Here is a 22,054-nt window from a genome sequence, read left to right on the forward strand (position 1 = left end):
GCAGTAGATATCCAATAAATAATTCCTGAATGAACACTGAATGGAATTCTAGTAAGAACCAAGAGATTAAGTTTGGAAACAATTTTAAAGAGTATCTAATCCAACTCTCCAACCAAGGCTATATCTAATTACTTCCCACCTCAGTGCCCCTGTTGTAGCACCTAAGCAGGTAATTCCAAAGACTATTAAGACGAAAGAAAGCTTGGATGTTGCAGATGAGGATCCTGATGCTCTAAGAAGATGACATAATTTATCCAGTTTCACCCACCAGTAAACAGTCAAAGCTGAAACTGGAACTTAAGTGTCTTTGTGCTATGTCATTTTTCATTTCACTGCAATGGAATCAGTTGATGTTGAACAAGTTTCAGAAACTTTTATCATCCAGTAATAATTGACTGGATTCACTGCATTCCTGTCGGATCACACACTGGTGCTGCTGACTGTTTAACAAACTAGAACTTACTGATTTACAATATAGAGCTTGCAAGAAAGGCACTGGCTGATAGTACTCTCTGTGCTGCATGATTATTGGGGCTGACTTGGTCTATGTTGCCAAAGTCAAACACAGCCTTTGCAAGGCTTGCCTCACTGCCTGAACTTTAGGAGCAAAATTTAAAGTACAGTAGCCAATGGCAAGTCCCCAGTCCTTTGGTTAGAGACCTAAAGTTTATTTTAATTATTCACAGATCATTTTATACATCAGTTCCATAAATAATACAATTAAAAGGAACACTGTTATGTGATACTGAAGTGGCTATATACAGTATTATTAATTTACTGACACTATGTATCTTTAAACTGGCATTTATAGGAATATAATATAGTTTGGCATTTGTATCACTTTCTTGAAAAGTGCTAAATGAACTTATTGATTGATATATATATATAATCTCCAGGATTCAGACAAGTCTACCCAAACATTTACTGTAACACTAATCTGGACTCCAGGAACAAAACTGAGGGTTACAGAAGGGAGTGGGGTGGGGGGATGGGGTAACTAGGCGATGGGTACTAAGGAGGGCATGTGTGGTGATGAACACTGGGTGTTATATGCAACTAATGAATCTTTGAACACTACATAAAAAACTAATGATGTACTTACTATATGCTGGCTAATTGAACATAATAATAATAATAAATAAGAATAAATTAAAAATAGCTAACAGTAAAACAATAAACTTCTTTGTTACTGTTTTCTTCCTAAAGAAGAGGGAAATAAGTAAAGTGTCCCAATGTTATTTAATTAGAAAATACAGAGAAGAGCAATTCATGGATCTGATGCTATTATTGGAGAAGCTACATTGTTATAGAAACTCAGAAATATAAAAACAGATGTTCATATAGGAACACAAATCCTTGCTAAGAATGCACAATCTGAAAAGAGAGTGACCACATGAACATAAATATGGGTATTATGATCCCCAGAATAAATGTGTTAGTTTCTAGACCAAATGTGTTGGTTTCTAGAGCTCAGTGGTAACAAAGAAACAATTAGAAATCGTTTTCTAATTTCCTTCTTTATATCTAGTAATCAAATACATCGGGAGTTTAAAAACTTAGATTTTATCGGAATCACTTGCATACCAAAAGATAGTACAATTATTGGAAAATTCCTGACATTATCATCCACCTTGATATGATTCCAATATGTATCACTGTAGAAGTAACAATTTCTAAAACAAAAGGTTTTGAATTCTCTAACATTTTAAACCAAGATTCTGCTGAATTTCATTGCACCTGGGCATGAAATTATCATGGGAAGAGTAAAAGTTATATAACCCTGAGTACTGACAGCTTGAGGGAAGAAGAGAAAACAAACAAAAATCAAAGTGGGTATAGCTAGTGTGTAACCTTTGTCTTACCTTCAAAGGAATGTATTAGAATGACAGACCCACGTGGTACTTTTGCTAAATCCCCGATAACTAATAAATATTTGTTGTTAAACATTTACTCAGTGTCCTTTCAGCTGCAGCCCACAATATTGTCTCTTTCCTCACACTGTCCTTCTCTGGTCTATGTGATGCTTTATTCCTTCTGCCTCTCTCCATGCACTTCCTCTGTGTCCTTTGCGGGATAATGCTCCTAAGCCTGGGCTTTATATGCTGCTGGTGGTGCTCAGTCTCAGTCCTAGTTACCTCGCTTCTTCTCATTCCAACCTGTCTCTAGCTAGCCAATATTACTGATGTCTACTGGTTCATTTACCTTAGATATCAATTACATCCCATCAGTTATACTTCAATGGAAAAATCCTGAATCACATAAGCAGACATAGTTGTCTGTTAGATGGCTTAAATGGGACATCTCAAAGTGACCTCAATCTAAATAGATATAAAAAACAATTCCTAATATTCATAGCATTCCCACTCCAAACTTGACCTTCCTTCAACAATTTCCAAAACAGTGAGTATCTCTACTGGCTTTACCAACTTGTGCAATCAGAAAATGATGTTTTATCTAAACATTACCTTCTTTATCACTCCTCAATCCACTACAGTCCTTTTCATTATGCCTCTCTAAATACCCCCTAACTTATTCTACCGCTTTATCTCCAACAATACCATTTTAATCCAGGCTACCATGATTTTTTTTTTCTTGGATTATAGCAATCACCTCTTAAGTGATCTTCCTACAGCTAATTGAGCTCCTCTTCAGATCAACCTTTGCACTTAGTAAGAACAATCATTTGAAGATTCAAACCTTTACATGGCTTAAAAGGCCCTTCCTAGTCTAGTGTTTACCAATTGCCTTACTATACCAATTTCATCATTCTTCACTCAGTTACTGATTCATAATCTACTTTACACTTCAATCCTATCAGTGCATTCAGATTTCTAAAATAGTATAATGAAACATTTTCTCCTAAAAATATTATACTCCAAAAACATGTTCTGAAAGCTCTGCAGTTGCCATGAAACCATGTCTTGAAGTCTGTAAAAAACAGACCATACTAACCCAGATCATAAAGTTTAATTTTTGCCTTCAGACAACAGATTAAATAAAAGAGCTATTTACAAAAACAAAGGCAAATTATTTCCCAGACTATTCAATTAATTTAAAAGGAACCACCAACTATGGACTGGCATGCTAAGAACATAACTGTAGATTACATTAGGAACATCTTTTCTTTTCTTACACAGTTGTGCTTAAGTCACATTACTTTTCAATGACTGATAATTAAATACTGATGGAAAGTTCCATCTTTCAGAATTCCAATCTATTTGATGTATTAGTACCCTCATCTTCAAAAATATCCCTCAGCTTTGACAGCTTCCCCTTACAATTTTCCTGTAACTATAATTTCTTTTAAATAACTAAACCTTTAAAGGCCCTTAACACAGCTGTGCTTTGATCCCCAGTCACCCCAGGCAGTGACATCAATGCTAGGTTAGAATAGCAACTATTTACTTACCATATTGTAGGTGGCTCAGAACCTTCTATTTCTAAGTAATCATACTTTTCTTCCATTTGGAAATCGGTAAATATGAGTGAAATTGTGTCCCCAGGCTCTGCTACAATGGTCCAAGTGCAATCAGCATTGTTATGGTACTCATTAGGAAAACTAGGGCTTGAAATGATGCCACTGGATCCTCTCATTGTTCCTCCACACGCATCTTCAGCTGTTAAAACAAGGACAAGATGTTCAGTTATATGTCATTAAGAAAAATGCAATTATAGCAACTCTGTTAACAGTTTTGGATAAAAACAGCAGTCCAAATATCGTGACACCAAGCGCATATTATACTAATAAAGATTAAGTAAAATGAGAAGTCCATGAAAACATTTTAAACACATATATAAATATAATCTATATCTTGGCCATTTTATAACCACTAGTTGAAATAGCAATGAAAGTAAGTAAAAATTTACAGTCCTATTAGATCTCAGGATAACAGGATCAAGATTTTCTTTTCATTGATTAGATGATGAAGTGAATAAAACAAAACCAACATTGTTCTTAAGGTCTGTTGTGGGAAACCTTTAATCACTTTGTACAAATTTATGGTATGGCTGAGTTTTATTTTTATTTTTTTTTAATGTAGGTATGTACAAAACAAAGAAACTATTTAGGAGAAAATATAATTTTTGTCAGTGGCATTTTTCAAAAGCTTTTGAAAGTATGTGTGAAATTAAACTTTAAATAAAAATACACTGAGGCACCAGGGCAGCTCAGTTGGTTGGGTGTCCGACTCTTGATTTCAGCTCAGGCCCATGATCTCATGGGCTCCACATTGGGCATAGAATCTGCTTGAGATTCTCTCTCTCCCCCTCTCCCTCTGCTTCTCCCCCCACTTGCCTGCATGTTCATGCTCTCTCTCTCTCTAAAATAAATAAATAAAATCCTTAAAAAAATACATCACTTTTCTAGGAAACTTTAGAGAGAAATAATATAGTAATTAATATATCTTTGGTAATGTAGTCCCTGTAACTCCACCAAATAATGTAAACATATTTTGCTAAGTATTTATGTGATATATGTATATACAATATTATAAATACATTTTTACTAGCTTTATATTAGGACTTATGGTTCCCATTTTCCAAACAGTGTTCTCCACAAGTCTACTTTTGGCCAATGGCGTATTCTAACAGAGGGGATACTTGACTATCTATGTTTAGTATGAGATGTGTAAGATAAAGTTCTTTGTTTTATAAAGAAATTGAAGCTATAAAATTTGTCTTGTCATAACACTGTTCAGGACAGTCAAGTTAATAAGTTACTAGTTTATTTGTACTATAAACAATCTCAAGATTTAGGTGGTTATCTTGAGCCACTCAGAAAATTCCATCAATTTAAGTCAAACGTTAGAGGAACAAATTTGGCTCTACAATGACCAAATGTTATTTGATGTAATGACTTATATCCATAACTTTAATAGAGATGGACAGCATCCTGTTTAACTCATAACGGGCCAGGAATAGCAAAATGCTTTGGTACCAGGAACAACATTATTACTCTACTGTATACATCAAATAACATTAGCTTCTTCCTGTCACTCCTTATCCATTTAACTCCATAATTCATAAATTGAAAGCAAAAGTTTACTACTCTTAAAAGATATTTAACTTTTATCACCGACTATTGTAAAAGTTATATTTATCTTCAATGCATGCCCTCTATTTTTTTTTTAAGATTTTATTTATTTATTTGACAGAGAGAGACACAGTGAGAGAGGGAACACAAGCAGGGGGAGTGGGAGAGGGAGAGCAGGCTTCCCGCGGAGCAGGGAGCCCGATGCGGGGCTTGATCCCAGGACCCTGGGATCATGACCTGAGCCCAAGGCAGACATTTAATGACTGAGCCACCAGGAGCCCTGCCCTCTCTATATTTTTAAGTTTTGGGGGGTAATTAGAAAGAACTTGTGGTCCTGTCTAGACTATGAGACATATTGTTACAATTTTCTTGGCAGAACACACAGTGCCCTCCCTCAGTATTTAACGTTAACCTCTGGTAAGCAGGTCCTGCTTTTCCCTATCCTTGACCCCAAATTACCTCTACTCTTTGTCTTCCCAGTACCAACACCAGGACTGAGTAGTACTTTGGAAATAAAATGTTAACACTATCATATATTTGTAGTGTCACTAGTACACAACCTATTGAAACCATAGCTCTGTGAGCTATTTATTTCCGTTTCTCTAGATTACAGTCCCAGGCAAACATATATTTCAGTTGACATTAAAATTGTTAAAAAATCCTTTTTTATTCAAAAATCTCAATTCATTGATTAATACTTCTAGTGCTGGCTACTTGCTAAATAACTGACTTCATTGGGTTAAGGTTCTTTGCTTTCCCTAGTTTGGGTTTGTGGCAAATGGGGCAAAGGTAAGGAAGGAGAGTGAGTTCTTCTTCCCTGTTTGCCCTCCTAGTATTTTTGTTCATATACCCTTCCTCACCGAGCATTCTGTGATTCCTCCTGGAGTTGGATGTGGAAGGGATCGGGGCACATGAATCCTTTTACTTGTCTGATACTGATTTGGTACCATTTCCAAGGGTTTTAGCAGATGATTAAAAGATGGTTCTTTTGCTCATGAACCTTTATGGGATCCTCAGAGGTGCCCCATTCAGTTCCCTTGTTGTGGGGGAATGTGTCTGTTTGTCTGCCTACATTTCTCCCTTACAACATGGGTATAGAATAATTCACTTCCGTCTTCTTTCCAACTGTCTCCTTATCCTCCCAGGTGGGGCTCTTGGGAAGGATCTAAGACAATTCATGACCAGAACTCCCTCACAAAAGTCCTGCATTTGGTCAAATGAAAACATACCTCATTTATTATTCATCCTCTGTGGAAATGTGGTTTCTTCCCACCTGCAGCCTATGGCTTTAACACCAACATTTAAGTATTTCAACCATGGTTTAATAATAATACACCGTGTCCCCAGCTTTACAGGCCATGCAAATCAATTTCTCTGCATGGTTTCCTTGAAGATCCTCAACGTAGGCTCACAGAAGAGAGAAATCAACCCAAACTCCTAATACATGAGATGAATCACAACTTATATAATAGCTCTCTCTCGGGAAATTTTTATTTTACAGCAAAATAACCTCAACCCAAAAGTATGAGTGACTTTTACTTGAAAGCAAGATGGGAACACAGATCTTCCAGCACTGAAACCAATGTTCTTGCCCATTCTTGTATCAAGTTCTTTGTTCAGCACTCCTGTTTATCTCTTATCTCTATAAAGAGACTATCATAGAATCAGCATCTGACAAAATTGTGAAATAGGTAGTCTGCTTTTAGTACGTGTTAGATATATAACAGTTTGGCTGTTAACATTTGTATTGTGATTTGGCCTAGATTTAATACAATACTTATAAAAGCCAATACATTTTCTGTAATCATAGACTGTTTTAGCAAAATATATTACCTAAACTAAGATTTTTACTTATTTTTTTAAAGATTATATTTATTTTTTTGACAGAGAGAGAGAGCACAAGTAGGCAGAGAGGCAGGCAAAGGGAGAGGGAGAAGCAGGTTCCCCGCAGAGCAGGGAGCCTGATGAAGGGCTTGATCCCAGGACTCTGGGATCATGACCTGAACTGAAGGCAACCGCTTAACTGACTGAGTCACCCAGGTGCCCCTAAAATTTTTATTTTATAATAGAGTTGGAACAACTGGAAGGCAGCATTAGAAAAAGCCATGAAACCCTCAAATCCAGTGCTGTGCTTTCTCTGCTAAGTAACACTGCCTGGTCACTGGTCAAAGTGAGTTGGTCTTTGAGTTCATTCAGTACCACTCTGTCCTGACCACCAGGCTTGCCTGCTGGATTAGTGTTGCCTGCAAGATCTTCTGTCCAACAATTCACAGAAAGGGCAGGAGTCACTAAGTTTGTTCAAGAGAACCATTTCTTAACAGACTCCAGACACATATGTGATCATATTGGCTATTTGTACAAATTTTCTGTTAATTTTAAAGTGAATTCATTTGGACATCTGTTTAAAACATATCCATTGAGATCTATAAGGTACCAAGGAGAAGTGTGTTAGTCTCTTGGGCTACAGTGATGATCAAAAGTTAGGGTAATTTCTGCCTTCACTGAGCATTCTGTCCAGTAGAGCGTGAGGTTCTAAACAAATGACAAAACAAACACTTAAAGTTACATTTCTGTCAGATACTGTGAATAAAGAGCATTTAGTACTGACGTCATATGGTGGGCTTTGAACGAGTTAGGGAATTCAAAAACACAGACTCTTTGAGGAAGTGATTAGAACCTGAAAGTTTAGATTGGAAACCTGAAAGGTGAATAGCAATCATTAACTAGATGAGAAGCAGTAGGAAACGTGTTCTGAATAGGTATACTGACACTTTCACTAGAGGAAATGGGCATTCCCCAAACAGAAAATCTGTGTGCTGTTGCCAAGACAGTGAGGGGCTATGTGGTACCAAGTACAGTTGGAAGGGCAACTAGGGGCTAGACCTTGTAGAACCTTTCTGACAAGCTTATGGAATTTTTTTAGAGCAATGGAAAGTTATTGATGGGTTTTCAGCAGAGATGACATGATTGGATTGGGTTTTGAAAATATCAGTCTGGCAGCTCTTTGGAGTTGACAGAGGAATGAGAAAATAGAGGATCAGATTAGGGGGCTGAATCAAGAATTCAGGCAAATTTTTCCATGCTTTATTGCTTGGAAAGATACTGCTTCCTCAAGATAAACAATCTCTTGTTTTTCAGTGTTTTATCGTATTTTTATCTCTGTATCCTCAAAAGATTAGTTTGATCTTTGTAGGCGCTTCGGAATAAATAGCATCATGACAAAATAAGTTAGAATACTCTTCTTAGGCCTGTTTTTAAGAATAATACTTTTTCACCTAAAGAGTAAAGCAATGCGATTGAATATCTCAGGTTTATCTTGTAGTTAACTAGAAGTTGTGTTGGCTTCAAAATATAGTTACTCATAATATAAAGAATATAATGGATAATAAAATGTTTGGTGGTTTCTCTACTCTTGTTCTAAGAAAAGCGTATAGGTTGTAAGATTGAAAGTATGCTATTTTAAAAATACATGTGTATGTGTGCACATGTACATATACTGGATGATGGAAAGTTGCATGTTAAGAAACTTGCAGTCAATTTATTGTAAAGCAGGAAGAAAACAACCAGTTCAGCCAATAGAATCAAGGAGGACAATGTGGTCTTTTAAGAATAAGCATTTTTTTAAAAATAATCTTTTTGATTTAGGACTTATTCCAATAGTCTGGGGAAAATAGTATCAACTCTCTCTTAAATTATTAATGTACTAAATCTATTGATAAAATCTACGGCTGTTAAATTTAAAGTTCTACTAAACCTAATTTTCTTTGTTTACACTATTATAAAGCTATCATCAAATAACTTCTACTTCTTTAAAATAACTGAATTTATGTAAACTTTAAATTTAGGTAAATTTAGGTAAACAATCTCTTTAATCTCTCACCTATAGAGCGGGGAGAAAAGTCATAAATAAGATAAAAAATTAGTTGTATTTAAGTGTAAATATTAAGAAAAAAGTTTAATATTTCTCCACAAATATATTTTTCCTGGAATTAAATTTTATTTACTTTTCATTTCTGTGACACTCATTTAGATACTGAAAATACCAGACTTTGTTTTGGCTTTGGGTAGGAAAACCATACATTTTATTTAAGATCTTGTAAATTGGAACTGCCCCAAAACATGACAGTACAAAAAAAAAACAAAAACACAGCATCAAAAAAACACTTAAAACAGTTTTCTGTAGCACATCTTTGCAGATAGTGATCTCATACTGTGCTCTGCCCTGCTATTAGTTTCTTCTAAAATAGCTTAGGGATGGGGCACAGGGGTGACAGGAATTAGGCTCGTTTATCAAAAAAGATAAATGAACTGTAAATCATAGAAAATGAGTATACTTGGTGAATTCCAAGATGCTAAGCATTCAATCCAATATCAAACTATATCATGGGAAAATTTTTTTGCAACTCTCCCTTGTTAAATCTCAACCTTCTATTAGCAGTCAAGTAAAACTGACATCTACATGGATTATTGCTCCTTTGTAGACAGGCATTACTGTTGTACCTCTTAATTAGATAACTATTTAGATATTACATTAATTAATTATCCATTATATCACATATGCAGAGCAGCCGTTCCATTTCTCTGGCTATCCTTGTTTACATTTCATAGTTCAGCCTTACGCATCTTCATGTTTAAGGAAAAACATTTTTCTCATAGAGAAGAAAATTGTGCAACAGGGGAGATAAATTGTACATCTTCTAGACTGGTAGTTTTATGTTTTTCAAGGCACAACACATAATGCTGTTCCAAGTTTTAAGGAAAAGAGAAGTAGATTTTTTATGATTATGGAGAAAACCAAAGTGTCCTTTCCATTTCTCAGTACAGTCTCCTCAGCTCCTTTGATACAAGAACAGATAAAATTCAATTCATCTGAGAATCAGATTTATAACAACTTGAAGAAGAAAAACATTCATCGCTCATCCAGATGAACACTTCATGGAAAGGGAAAGTAAGCTAAGCATCATGGCACTCAGCATTGAGGGTTTATTCCCAAATACTCAAATACGCCTTGGAGCAAGTATCTTACTTTAATTTATATTTACCTTCCTAAGAGACATGTTTAGAAAATGAGAAGGTAAGTTAATGCACTGAGGAAAGTAATTAATAAATACAGGGATTTTTCTTTTAATATTTAGCTTAAAATCTCCAAATAAGAAATAAAAAGCATTAATTTAATGATAATTTAAATTATTTAAATATTTGTAGGAAAATATTTTTCAATCAAGAGGGAGGCATGACAGAGCAACAGGGAACAAATTTACATGCCTTTCTGCCAAAAAAAATTAAAAACTAAGCAAAATAAATTTTTTTTAACACTGCAGCAGGGCCATACAGAATTGTGACTCTCAGAAGGGAGGAATAAAGGAGAAGAGCCCTATAATTGTCTGGCTTTCTATCTAGAAGCACACTCAGGACCAGAGATGGGAACTATCAGTAGAACATGATGCTCTCCCTAAGTAGACAGTGTTCAGGGAGCATGACATGCCCAAAGTTGTAAGACAGGATTCAGAGAGGAAGCTCTGTCAAAAAACAACTCACAAAATCTACAAAGTAGTGCCCTAGATCTTCGCTAAATATGAGCAAATGCACATAAAATGGTGAAATTCTATGCAGACAGGCAAAGAGAAACCAAGGATCTTTGTGCTGAATGGCTCCAAGAGAGCACACAGGGTTGGGTATTTTGCAAATTCCTCCAGCTAGGGTAGAGAGTTCTCTTTAAATAACCAGAGTATTCAGTAGAAATTCAGAAGGGATGAACTTCATTAGAGGGGCTAAACAATCCCTAGAGCAAAATTTACTCTAGAACTGTCCTAACAAAATTTAAAAACAAACCTCAAGGCACTATCTGAACCTAATGTAACTGCTTTATATCAGGAGAAAATCCAACATTCTTAAAGGATGAAAACTAAATCCAACACTCAATAACTTAAAATTCACAATGTTCAACATCCAGTAAAAAAGTAGTAGTCCTCTAAAGAGGCAGAAAAGTACAACCCATTACCAAGAAAACTATTACTCAATAGAAATGGAGATGTTGGAATTGTTACAATTTTGTTCTACAATTTAAAGCAAGGCTTGGCAAAGAATAAGTCAAGCTCTGTGTGGACTATACCCTGTTTTTGTATTGCCTAACAGCTAGGCATGATTTTTATAATTTTAAAGAACTATAAAAACAGATGAAAAGCAAACTAGATCAAAGATAAATATAAGATAGAGACCATATGTACCATGCAAAGTCTAAAATATTCATTACATAACCCTTTACAGAAAAAATAAACACAGTGACATAGTGAGGAAGGAAGATATGTAGTAACCAAATAAAACTTTAAGAGACAAAATAACATATTATTCTAAATGAAAATAATTGCTCAATGGGGCTTATAGCAGGTTAGATACTACAGAATAAAACATATTGACCCTGAAGGCAGAGCAACAGAAACTATTCAAAATGAAGGAGAAAGAACAGAAGAACTTTAAAAAAAAATTTCCCTGTAGGAAAATATCAAGCATTCTGACATAAGTAATACTGAAGTTCCAAAAGGCAGTGGGGCAGAGTGGAAGCATGGAAAGCTATTTGAAGATATAACGAACAAAGAAAAATCCAAATTTGATGAAAACTAAAAACCCACAGATATAAGAGGCAAAGGGTTTTTGGCATCCTGGTATGGCAGAGACAATTAGCTAAGCACCAAAATTCCTGTTCCACCCTCACATGTGCTCTTGTAACTGGAGGCAGCTGCTCAGTTAGAGCAAACTTTCCTGTGCTTCCTATATCTAGGTCCGGCCATGTAACTGAATTCTAGTGAACAGTCAGTGGTGTGAGCTACCACTGCAAGTTCTGCCTATAAAAACCTGCCACAAGATCACACATACTCTTTTTTTTCTCATGGTATCAGGATATTGTGCCCCAAGTGACCTTAGAGACCACATGTTGATTGAAGACTTTTTTCCACGTAGATACTTGAAATCTCTGTCTCCCTCTAATTTTTAAACTCTATAAAGATAGGTATGGTATTTATTTTTGTTCACATAATGCCTCTATTATTTAAAAAAAGATATTGACATATAGTAGAGGTTTATATGAATGTACTGAGTTAAATATAAAATAAGTAAATGAGTAAATATAATTATTTGAACTGATCATCAAATTGGATTTGATCTCTGGACCATTTATAGAGTAGAATAAAAAGAGAATCACAAAGAATATATCACTATTCCAAAGCAGAGGAATAGTATGGTAATTGCAGCAAAAAGCCAAAATTAAGTAGGAAAATGGGAGAAACTTCCAAATAAATTTTAAGAACAAAATGTATGTTGCATGGCAAAAGCTTCAAAATTGAAAGGAGAGCTTAACTGGAAAGACTTATTGCTATTTGGCACCTACAAGGTGGGAGTGAGTTAAGTTTTAGATTTTTCTCCATATTTAACTTCAATAAAGTGCAACTTCATTATTTGCGGAACTATAAATGTAGAATATTCAAGAGAATCACCAGAAAAAATATATAACTTAATGTGTGAATTTAGCAAGACCACTTATACACAGGCAATAAACAACATATCAGTACTGAATAAATAGATACTGAAATTTTTAAAAATATCATTTCTAATAGGATAAAATTTCAAATATTTAGAAATAAAAACACTAAAAACATGAAAAACCTGAGCAAAGCTCCACTTATATTTTTGAGAGAAAATACAGATCTATATAAATAGATATTCTATGCTTTCTGATTCGTAATCTAAAAAATGTCAGTACTCCCCAGATAATCTATGGTTTTAGTGTAATCCCAATCAAAATTTTGGCATGCCCATGTGTGTATGCATGTATGTAAATTGACAACCTGATTTTTTAATTTATCTAGAAGTGCAAAGAAAGCTAAGCATAAATAAGACAATCTTGAAGAGGAAAATAAAGCTAACTAAGCAGCATTATTGCTCATCATAAAGCCACACTAATCAAAACAATGAGGAATTAAAAGTAAACACAGGCCAGTCAACCAATGGAACAGAATAAAGTCTTTAGTAAAACACACACACACAGGCACACACACACACACACACACACACTCATTTAAACACCTAACTTATGACGGGCAGCACCATAGAGCTTTGGGAATAGAACATCTCTTCATTAAATGGTGCTGGGTCAATCAACTGTCCATACACTATAGTCAATACCAGATGAACCATAAAGCTAAATATAAAAGGTGAAGCAATACAGCCTCTGAAACAAAATCTAAGACAACATCTTCATGTCCTTAGGATTGTCAAAGTTTCCTTAAATAGATATAGTACACGACATTAAAATTAGGAATGGCATTCTTTAAGAGAAGACAGTCACATAGTGGAAGATATTTCTGATACACATAACTGATAAGGGTTCATCCAAAATATATAAAGATAAAAAAGAAAAAAAAACAAAATATATAAAGAACTTCTACAAATCATTAAGGAAAAGGCAAACAACTAATAACAAAATGGACAAAAGTCTAGACCGGGTATCTCACAATGAAGAATGGACCAACTGCCCATGAACATATAAGAACAGTACTCAACGTATTAGAACAGAAATTCAGATTAAAACTACATTTTTTCCACTACACATGTACACCAAGATGTTTAAAATGACTATTAACATAAAAGTTTAGCAAGACTGTGAAACAACTAAAATTCCTATATACTCCTGGTAGCTCTATAAATTAGTACAGCTATTTTGAAAAACTCATTGGCAGATAATCTAATAAAGCTATCCCATGTCTTATGATTTAATGTTCCCATTACTAGGCATTTTCTCAGATGTTCATCAAATATATTTACAGGAATGTTCATAGATGCATTACTTCTAATAACCAAATCTGGATAAAACCAATATTCACCAAAGATATCATATATAAATAGTGGTTTAGTATTATAATGTATCACTGTCAATCTATAAAAATAAACAACTACTACATGCAAAAAGATAATTAATCTCACAAAAAAGAACACTGGTTGAAGAGTACATACTGTAAGATTCCATTTTATGGAGTTGAAAATAGGTAAAAATAATTTGTGGTACTAGAAATCAGAAGGGTATTTACTTTTAGGAAAGAACAGGATAGTGACTGGGAGGAAGTATTCCAGAGATATCTGACATTTGGGTAATATTCTGTTCTTAATCTGGGTGGTAGTAACAAGGCTGCCTTGGTTATGTGAAAATTCATCAAGCTGTACACTTGTAAGTTATGACTTTTCTATATACAGATTATATTTTAATTAAAAGCATTATGAAGTAAAATGGAGAAAATACCTTGAAAGCACCCCATCTCCTTCCAAGTCAGCAAATTCATTGTGAGGTACCCCTGAACCCCTAAGAGAATGGCCAAATCTGGCTCTCCTCTTCTTGAACAGTGGTTAGAAACTGAGCATGACTCAGACATTCATGATTGGCTTGGTCAACAGTTCTCAAAGTTTAGCATGAATGGGCATCACCTCGTGGGCTTGAAACATGATTGCTGGGCCCAGCTCCCAGAATTTTTGATTCAGTAGGTCCAGGGAAGAGTCCAGGAATTTGCTGTTTGACAACTATAGTTTCAGGGAAAAGGCAGCCACCATCTCAGTTCCTCTATTTTTTAAAATCCCTGTCCTTGTTGACACCTCATTTTTAACCTCTATCACTCTCCTTGAGTCCCTACTCCCCTTGATGCTTTTTACTCTCAGAAGCCAAACTTTAATGCTACTCCATTTTCAAAAGTGAGACTATTCAGGGTATGATTTCCCTACAAATCTCCCAAATTCTATCAACTTTGTTTCAACATAGGCTAAACATTAGAAACATCTGGATAACATTATTTTTTAAGATCTATTCATTTATTTGAGAGAGAAAGCTAGCGAGCGTGGGAGGGGAGGGGCAGAGGGAGAGATGAAATTTCAAGCAGACTCCATGATGAGCGCAGAGCCCAATGCAGGGCTCAATCCCAGGACGCTGAGATCATGACCTGAGCAAAAATCAAGGGTCAGGCTCTTAAATGACTGAGCCCCCTAGGCACCCCTGGAGAATACTTTAAAATGCCTATTCAGTCCCAACCCCAAAATTCTTACTGAATTGATAGTGGGGTAAACCCCAAGATTCCTATTTAATTGGTTAATAATGAGGTCAATATTTTTTTTTAAAGTTCCCTCAGGTGACTCTAATGCCTAACTAGAATCAAGAATGCTGTACTTGAAATCACAAAAAATAGAAAATCCATTCACTTAGGTACTTGACCCCACCTTCTGCCAAAGTCCAGGTATTTACTCTAACTTGGATCACTTAAGCTGGTAAACAACTCTCTAACACCACCCTACAAGTCCAAATACAAGTGAAGCCAATACCCCCACCCCCAAGTAGCAAGTCAGAATAATTTCTTTATTGAGTAAATTTTTCTTTAATCATCTTTTCCTAACAGAAATTTCCCCTCTTACATTTTCAAATTCCTCAGAAAATTTACCTTTAATGTTTCTACTTATTTACCTTCTACTCATCCCTTAATTGACTACAATCTTATTTTTCTTCACGTTTTTTTTTTCTTTTCAAATTTTTATTTAAATTCTAGTTAGTTAACATATAATGTAATAGCATAATACTAGTTTCAGGAGTAGAAATTAGCACTCATTACAACAAATGCCCTCTTTAATACCCATCACCCATTTAGCTCATCACCCACTCACCTCCCTCCAGCAATCCTCAATTTATTCTCTATAGTCTTTTCTTGGTTTGTCTCTATTTTGTTCTGTTCATTTGTTTTCGTTCTTAAATTCTGCATATGAGTGAAATCATATGGTTTATTTCTTTCTCTGACTTATTTCCCTTAGCATAACACACTCTAGCTCCATCCATGTTGTTGCAAATGGCAAGATTTCATTCTTTTTAATGACTAATATTCTATTATATATATACATATATAATCTTCTTTATCCATTCATCAGTGGATGGACATTTGGGCTCTTTCCATAGTTTGCTATTGTTGATAATGCTACTATAAACTTTCTGTTGGAACACTTTTCCTAAATTCACCATTGATCTCCTAAAGGACACACACATGCTCAATATGTTTTAATGGGCCCTTCTGTGGCATTTAACATTATTATTAACTCATTCCTTTTGAGAACTCTCCTTTTTTTTGGCTTCTTTGTGAAATATACTGCTGATTACACTTATGCCTATCTAACTACTTCTTATCCATCAACCTACTGCCTCCTCTTTCCCTACCAGTTACTTTAATAAGAGGCTTCTACTGCTCTTTTCATAATATATGCTTTCTCCCAAGGTGACAATATCTAATCTTTATTTCAACTCTCCTCCAAGTATACTGTCAATTCTGCAATCTATGTCATTTAGCTCTACCTTCTTCACCATCCATTCAACTGCCAAAGGGAAATCTTTAATAAAACATATTAACTAGTTTTGGTAGCAATTACCTTTTCTAAAATCTTTGTTTATTTCATAGTTACTGATTACATAAATTTCAGTAGGAGGATTTACTGATTCTCATCTGAACAGTGAGCTTTCAGAAACTGTCGGAGTTTGAAGCAGTGGTTGAGGCTAAGTAAAACAGAAGAAATAGTTATTGAGATACAAGAAACCTTTGCTTCCAAGATTCTGATCGTAAATACTGTGAGACAAAAACCATATTATGTGTTTATTGCTCTATCTTCTCAGCAAGACTACATATCACCACTACCCATTAGGATAGTACCCTTAAGCTAAGGGTTGTCTAATGGGAATTTGGCAAAGTGACTTAAGTCACATCCATGGCTAGTCCTTAAAAATATCTTTTCATATCCTCCCTGCCTAGGAATGACATATACTATAACTTAAAACCCATCTTCTTTTCTTATCCCTTTATATTATTTTTTACAGGAAAGCCTAGACTTTTTTAAAATGGAAATCAGATCATGTCACACATACTCTCCTGTTTGTAACAATTTAATGGTTTTCCATGAATTTGGAATAAGATCAGTGTCCTTACCATGACCTTAAATGATCTTAATTCGCAAACCTCTCAAGATAACACTAACCACAGATGGCAGTAACTATTAGATCAAGCTGGATCACCAGCCCTACAATGGATATTGCATGGTTGAAAAGTAAATATTTATTGAATTAGACAATTGAGAAGTCAAGATTTCCTTAGCATTGCAACACTGACATTTAGTTATATAGGCAATGTAAATTAATCCTACTGGCACTCATTTTGTCTAGTGGATTATTAAAGAAAATTTCCAGAAATAAGGAATGCTCATTTTCAGATTTAAATTTGATATATTTTTAAATGTTTTCTCTCTGTTTTACCTCATAGACCAGATAACTAAAAAGTCATTCATGTCTTGTGTTCATTTTTATAAATCCCATGAAGTGTTTTACCAAATCCAAAATTATAGAACTTGAACCTAGTTTACTTGAAAATGGAAAATTGTAAATTTGAGTGAATATGTTAATTTATTTTATGGAAGAACCGTCTCATTTAAACAGCAAGAATGTAACCCTGTGTAGACAGAAACAATGGCTATCTTTCTCATCATTGTATTTTCAGTGCTTAGAAATACACTCGGTACTTAATGGGTGGCCAAAGTATCTTAAAAGATATTCAGTAGAATGGCTTTGGAGGATATCACAGACTCCTATGTGAACTTTGAATGACTTCTTATAAAATTATAGTATTCCCCTCCTCCAATTCAAGCTTATTAATTCCTTGATTTTGTCACTTCAAGTGTAGATATAAATCATTTTGTTGAGAGACCCTTTTAACTTTAACACTGTTCTTCTAAGAATGATAATAAACAGTAATTAAACTAGGGTATGTGTTTTCCACAAATCTTTCCAGATAGACAATGAATTATTTTATTACAGGAAACAGGTTTAATATGTTTTTGGTTGGTTTACTTATTCATGCTCCGTCATTTCTCAATGCTCCATCTCCATCTCAACGTTAATTCCTCCTTCTTCTCTTGTCCTATTAAAATGTATTCTCTACAAGAAAGTCAAGAGTGCTTCTTTAAAGTGGAAATTAAACAATGTCACTAACACTCTCTGGTTTGCAACACTGTAATACCCTTTCCTGAACTGAAACAAAACTAGTGTCCTTACCATGACCTTAAATGGTCTTAATCCATAATCTTCTCATTAAACTCAAACCACACATTTTTCATTTTCTTAAACTTAACAAAACTCCTTCCAAATTCAGGACCTTCGTTAACTATTCTCTAGGCTGGCAGCTTCTTCCTCAAGATCTTCCCAAGTTTGCCTATATGACCACATCCAAACCCGTGAGGCTTTCCTTGACTAATGACTACACCAGCGAAAACAACCTGCATCAGTCTCTACTGCATCACTTGTTGTATTTTTTTCATTTAACTTATCACACTATTCAGTATTTTTTTGTTGTTGTCTCATTTATTTCTGGAGTATAAATGTCATGACATCTTCACTACATTACTAATACATTAGTCACAGCGTTATCCCAAGTATTCAAAACACAGCTGGCTTATGGTAGACACCTAAATAATATATTATCTGATTAAAAAATATTTTTACTCCTCCAGATGCCCATGAAACTTCGTGGAAAATATTTGATAGGCTGTGTTATATTGAGCTTAAAAGTGGGTGCTCTAGAATCATAGAGACGGGACAAATCTGATAATGAATTGTGTGACCTAAATTAATTTACTTAAGCTTCATCTAAGCTGGTTATTTGTAAAATTATCATTATTTTGGTAGTGCATTCTGTTGGCTTAAATGTTGCCAACAGTTTCTCAGTTGCATATTTTCTGTTTTCTTTATCAATATCCTAGAAGTTTTATTTTTGTGGATGAAGACAAGATTCTGGCAAGGTGATGGCACAATTGACTTGTGACTCTCTTTGACAAAACTGTCACAGCAGGGGGTAGATACCCCATTCACACGCTTACATATCTCATTCCACTCTTGCCATCTCTACTAGTTGAATGACAGGTTCAGTGCTACTGTTTGTTTCTCATTTTCTGCTACAAAATAGAGTAGTAAGAACAGAATAGAAAAAAGAAAGTAGCACATCCTTGTGCACGAGAAGCCCTGTCAAAAGTCAAATTACCAAAGCACTTTTAGCATAATTGGAAGAGTTCTGCAGAGCCTAATTGCTTAAAAATAGGCTGTCTCTCAATCTGCTCCCGAATTTATTATATTTTAAATATGAGTTTGCTTTGGAATCTATTTTTTTTAAGATTTTATTTATTTATTCATGAGAGACAGAGGGGGAGAGAGAGAGAGAGAGAGAAGCAGAGGGAGAAGCAGGCTCCCAAGGAGCAGGGAGCCTGATGCAGGACTCGATCCCAGGACCCTGGGATCATGATCTGAGCCGAAGGCAGACGCTTAACCATCTGAGCCACCCAGGCACCCTGGAATCTATTTCTAACCAATGAAATTCAGAAGAAAGTAGATATTTAATGAAACATAAACTAGATAATTTTGGTTAAAAATGGATAGTATTTGGGCTGTCTGGATTGGTCAGTCAGTTAAGCGTCCCGGTCTCAATCTCAGTCTGCTCTTGTTCTTACAGTCCTGAGTTCAAGCTTCGCATTGGGCTCCATGTTGGGTGTGAAGCCTACTTAAAAAAAAAAAAATGGGTAGTATTCATTTTGTACATGAAAGTACTCTTCAAAACCTTTAAAACAGATCAAGGGGCGCCTGGGTGGCTCAGTTGGTTAAGCGACTGCCTTCGGCTCAGGTCATGATCCTGGAGTCCCGGGATCCAGTCCCACATCGGGCTCCCTGCTCGGCAGGAAGTCTGCTTCTCCCTCTGACCCTCCTCCCTCTCGTGCTCTCTATCTCTCATTCTCTCTCTCTCAAATAAATAAATAAAATCTTTAAAAAAGAAAAAAAAACACATCATCAAATGTAATCCTAATAATAACTCTATGAAGAAAACAGAAAAAAAAAAAAACACCTGTTTATTTGTATTTTATAGGAGAGGAAATTGAAGCCCAGAAAGGTCAGTAACTTGCCTAAGATCACACGGCTGTGAAGTGGCAGAGCCAAGTTTCAAATGAAGCCATCTAAGAGAATAGCTTTAACCACTGTACACATGGAGTGTGATATGAAAAACAAGTGAGAAAAAGTGAAAAACACAGTGCACTGGCATACACAATGATGGTCGCAACATGGAGAGATGGAAGGACATGCCCAAAGCAAGAGAGGAAGCCAAGACAATCCAAAGTCATTGTAAATTAGGGTTGCCCTTTTTTCAGTTTTTCTAGAGTCCTTCCTGAGGCCAAAACACAAATGATGAACATCAACAATGTTTATGGCAAATTCTCTCTCAATCTTTCATCCTCTATATTTGAATAAGAATCAATAGAAAAAATAAATATACAGTACAAAATTTAATATTGGGTAAAAAATTGGAATGTAGGATGCACATAACATTTTAGATTGGTTTTACTAGTAAATTGTAATCACAAGATTACAGTGATTTATGCAAATAAAATGATCATTATAACATTTCTATAGTATGGATTATTTTTTCAAAAACTGTGAACTTAAAGACAACATTTAAACTTTAAATATTTAAATAATTCAGATAAGATGTTTTTATATGTTACACAAATAGAAAGTTTTTTCTAATGGTATTTTAAGATTTTATTCATTTATTTCAGAGAGAGAGACAGAGCTAGAACGAGCAGGGGGAGGAGCAGTGGGAGAAGGAGAGAGAAAATCTTAAGCAGCCTCCCCGCTAAGGGTGGAGTCTGACACGGGGCTCAATCCCAGGACCCTGAGATCATGACCGGAGCCAAAACCAAGAGTTGGCCATTTAACCGAGTGAGCCACGCAGGCACCCCTTTCTAGGGGTTTTTATATGCACAACTGAGGTGTTAGTCTCAAAACACAAATGTGTGTGTATACGTGTATACACTCACACACACAAATACATACACACATACCCCTAAATTGTCTAAGAAAATGAGGTTATTATGAATTCATCTGCAACCTACTTCAAGTATAAATGTTTTTCTGAAGTTTTTAATGGAATTACACAAATGACATCAGAATGATCCTATGCAAATTCATGCTTATATTATAGCAATGTTGACAAAATTTATAACATGCTGCAATATTCCCATTTACTTAACAATTACAGGCTTTCTATTTCCATAAATAAATTCATTCTTGGGACACCTGGGTGCTCAGTTAACATCTGCCTTCAGCTCAAGTCATGATCCCAGGGTCCTGGATTGAGTTCTGCATTGGGCTTCTTGCTCCAGGGGGAGCCTGCTTCTCCCTCTGCCTGCTGCTCCCCCTGCTTGTGCTCTCTCTGACAAATAAATAAATAAAATCTTAAAAAAAAAAGAAATTAATTCCTCCTAAAATAAATTAACTGAATAAATCTGGTCCCTTAAAGATATTTTTTCTTTGTTTTATTACCTATTCTAAATGGAATGCGTATTTCAGGGCAACAATACTCAGGATGTATTTCCTTTAGGTTGGTTAAATATAATTGTTACTTCTTTTTCTTCTTTTTATTTTATTTTTGGTAATCATGTAGTCCACAATTACCTGTTGAAATGAGACAAAATCAAATGGGAAGTTATGCAGACCATTATTGTGTAATTTTTGTTGATGATTTCCTTTAGCTTTAATACAACTTCCTGTTTCAAAAATAATGTGCTTTTTCCATACATGCACATATGTTGGATCATAATTAGCCTTTCATCTGGCAAGTTTAAAATTCAAAGAAGAAATAAAATGCAAACCCTAATACCTCTAATCAATGACTTATGCTACATATAAAAGTAAACAGTATTTTCATTTGTTCAATAGTTTGAGCATCAATTTTGTATAAGGTGTTACTATAAAAATATGTATGAAATTCTAATACAACAAATGATGTGTGTATTAGAATGCCATAGCACAAATCATTTCTCGAAATTAGAGCCAACCCATAGCTCAGCTGTAAATTTTTACCCATGTATTGTTCATTCAAAATCTTGCCACCTACTACTTATCTGGGTCACCTTTTCATGATGTCA

At 35.1% G+C, this 22,054-nt stretch overlaps 1 protein-coding gene across 5 annotated transcripts in view; it reads right to left on the minus strand.

Moving 5' to 3' along the window:
- Window positions 1–22,054, minus strand: part of CSMD3 (CUB and Sushi multiple domains 3) — a 1,170,304-nt gene that overhangs the window by 843,026 nt on the left and 305,224 nt on the right. For all 5 annotated transcript variants that reach the window (XM_025871014.2, XM_073893120.1, XM_073893119.1 and 2 more), the window contains exon 5: window positions 3,410–3,617. In XM_025871014.2, the coding sequence (XP_025726799.1) occupies window positions 3,410–3,617 (208 nt within the window). The remainder of the gene's footprint in view (window positions 1–3,409; window positions 3,618–22,054) is intronic.

Source organism: Callorhinus ursinus, unplaced genomic scaffold (assembly GCF_003265705.2).
Source record: "Callorhinus ursinus isolate GAN/ISIS: 27379988/994484 unplaced genomic scaffold, GSC_fseal_2.0 scaffold5, whole genome shotgun sequence".
In the NCBI taxonomy this organism is placed as follows: domain Eukaryota; kingdom Metazoa; phylum Chordata; class Mammalia; order Carnivora; family Otariidae; genus Callorhinus; species Callorhinus ursinus.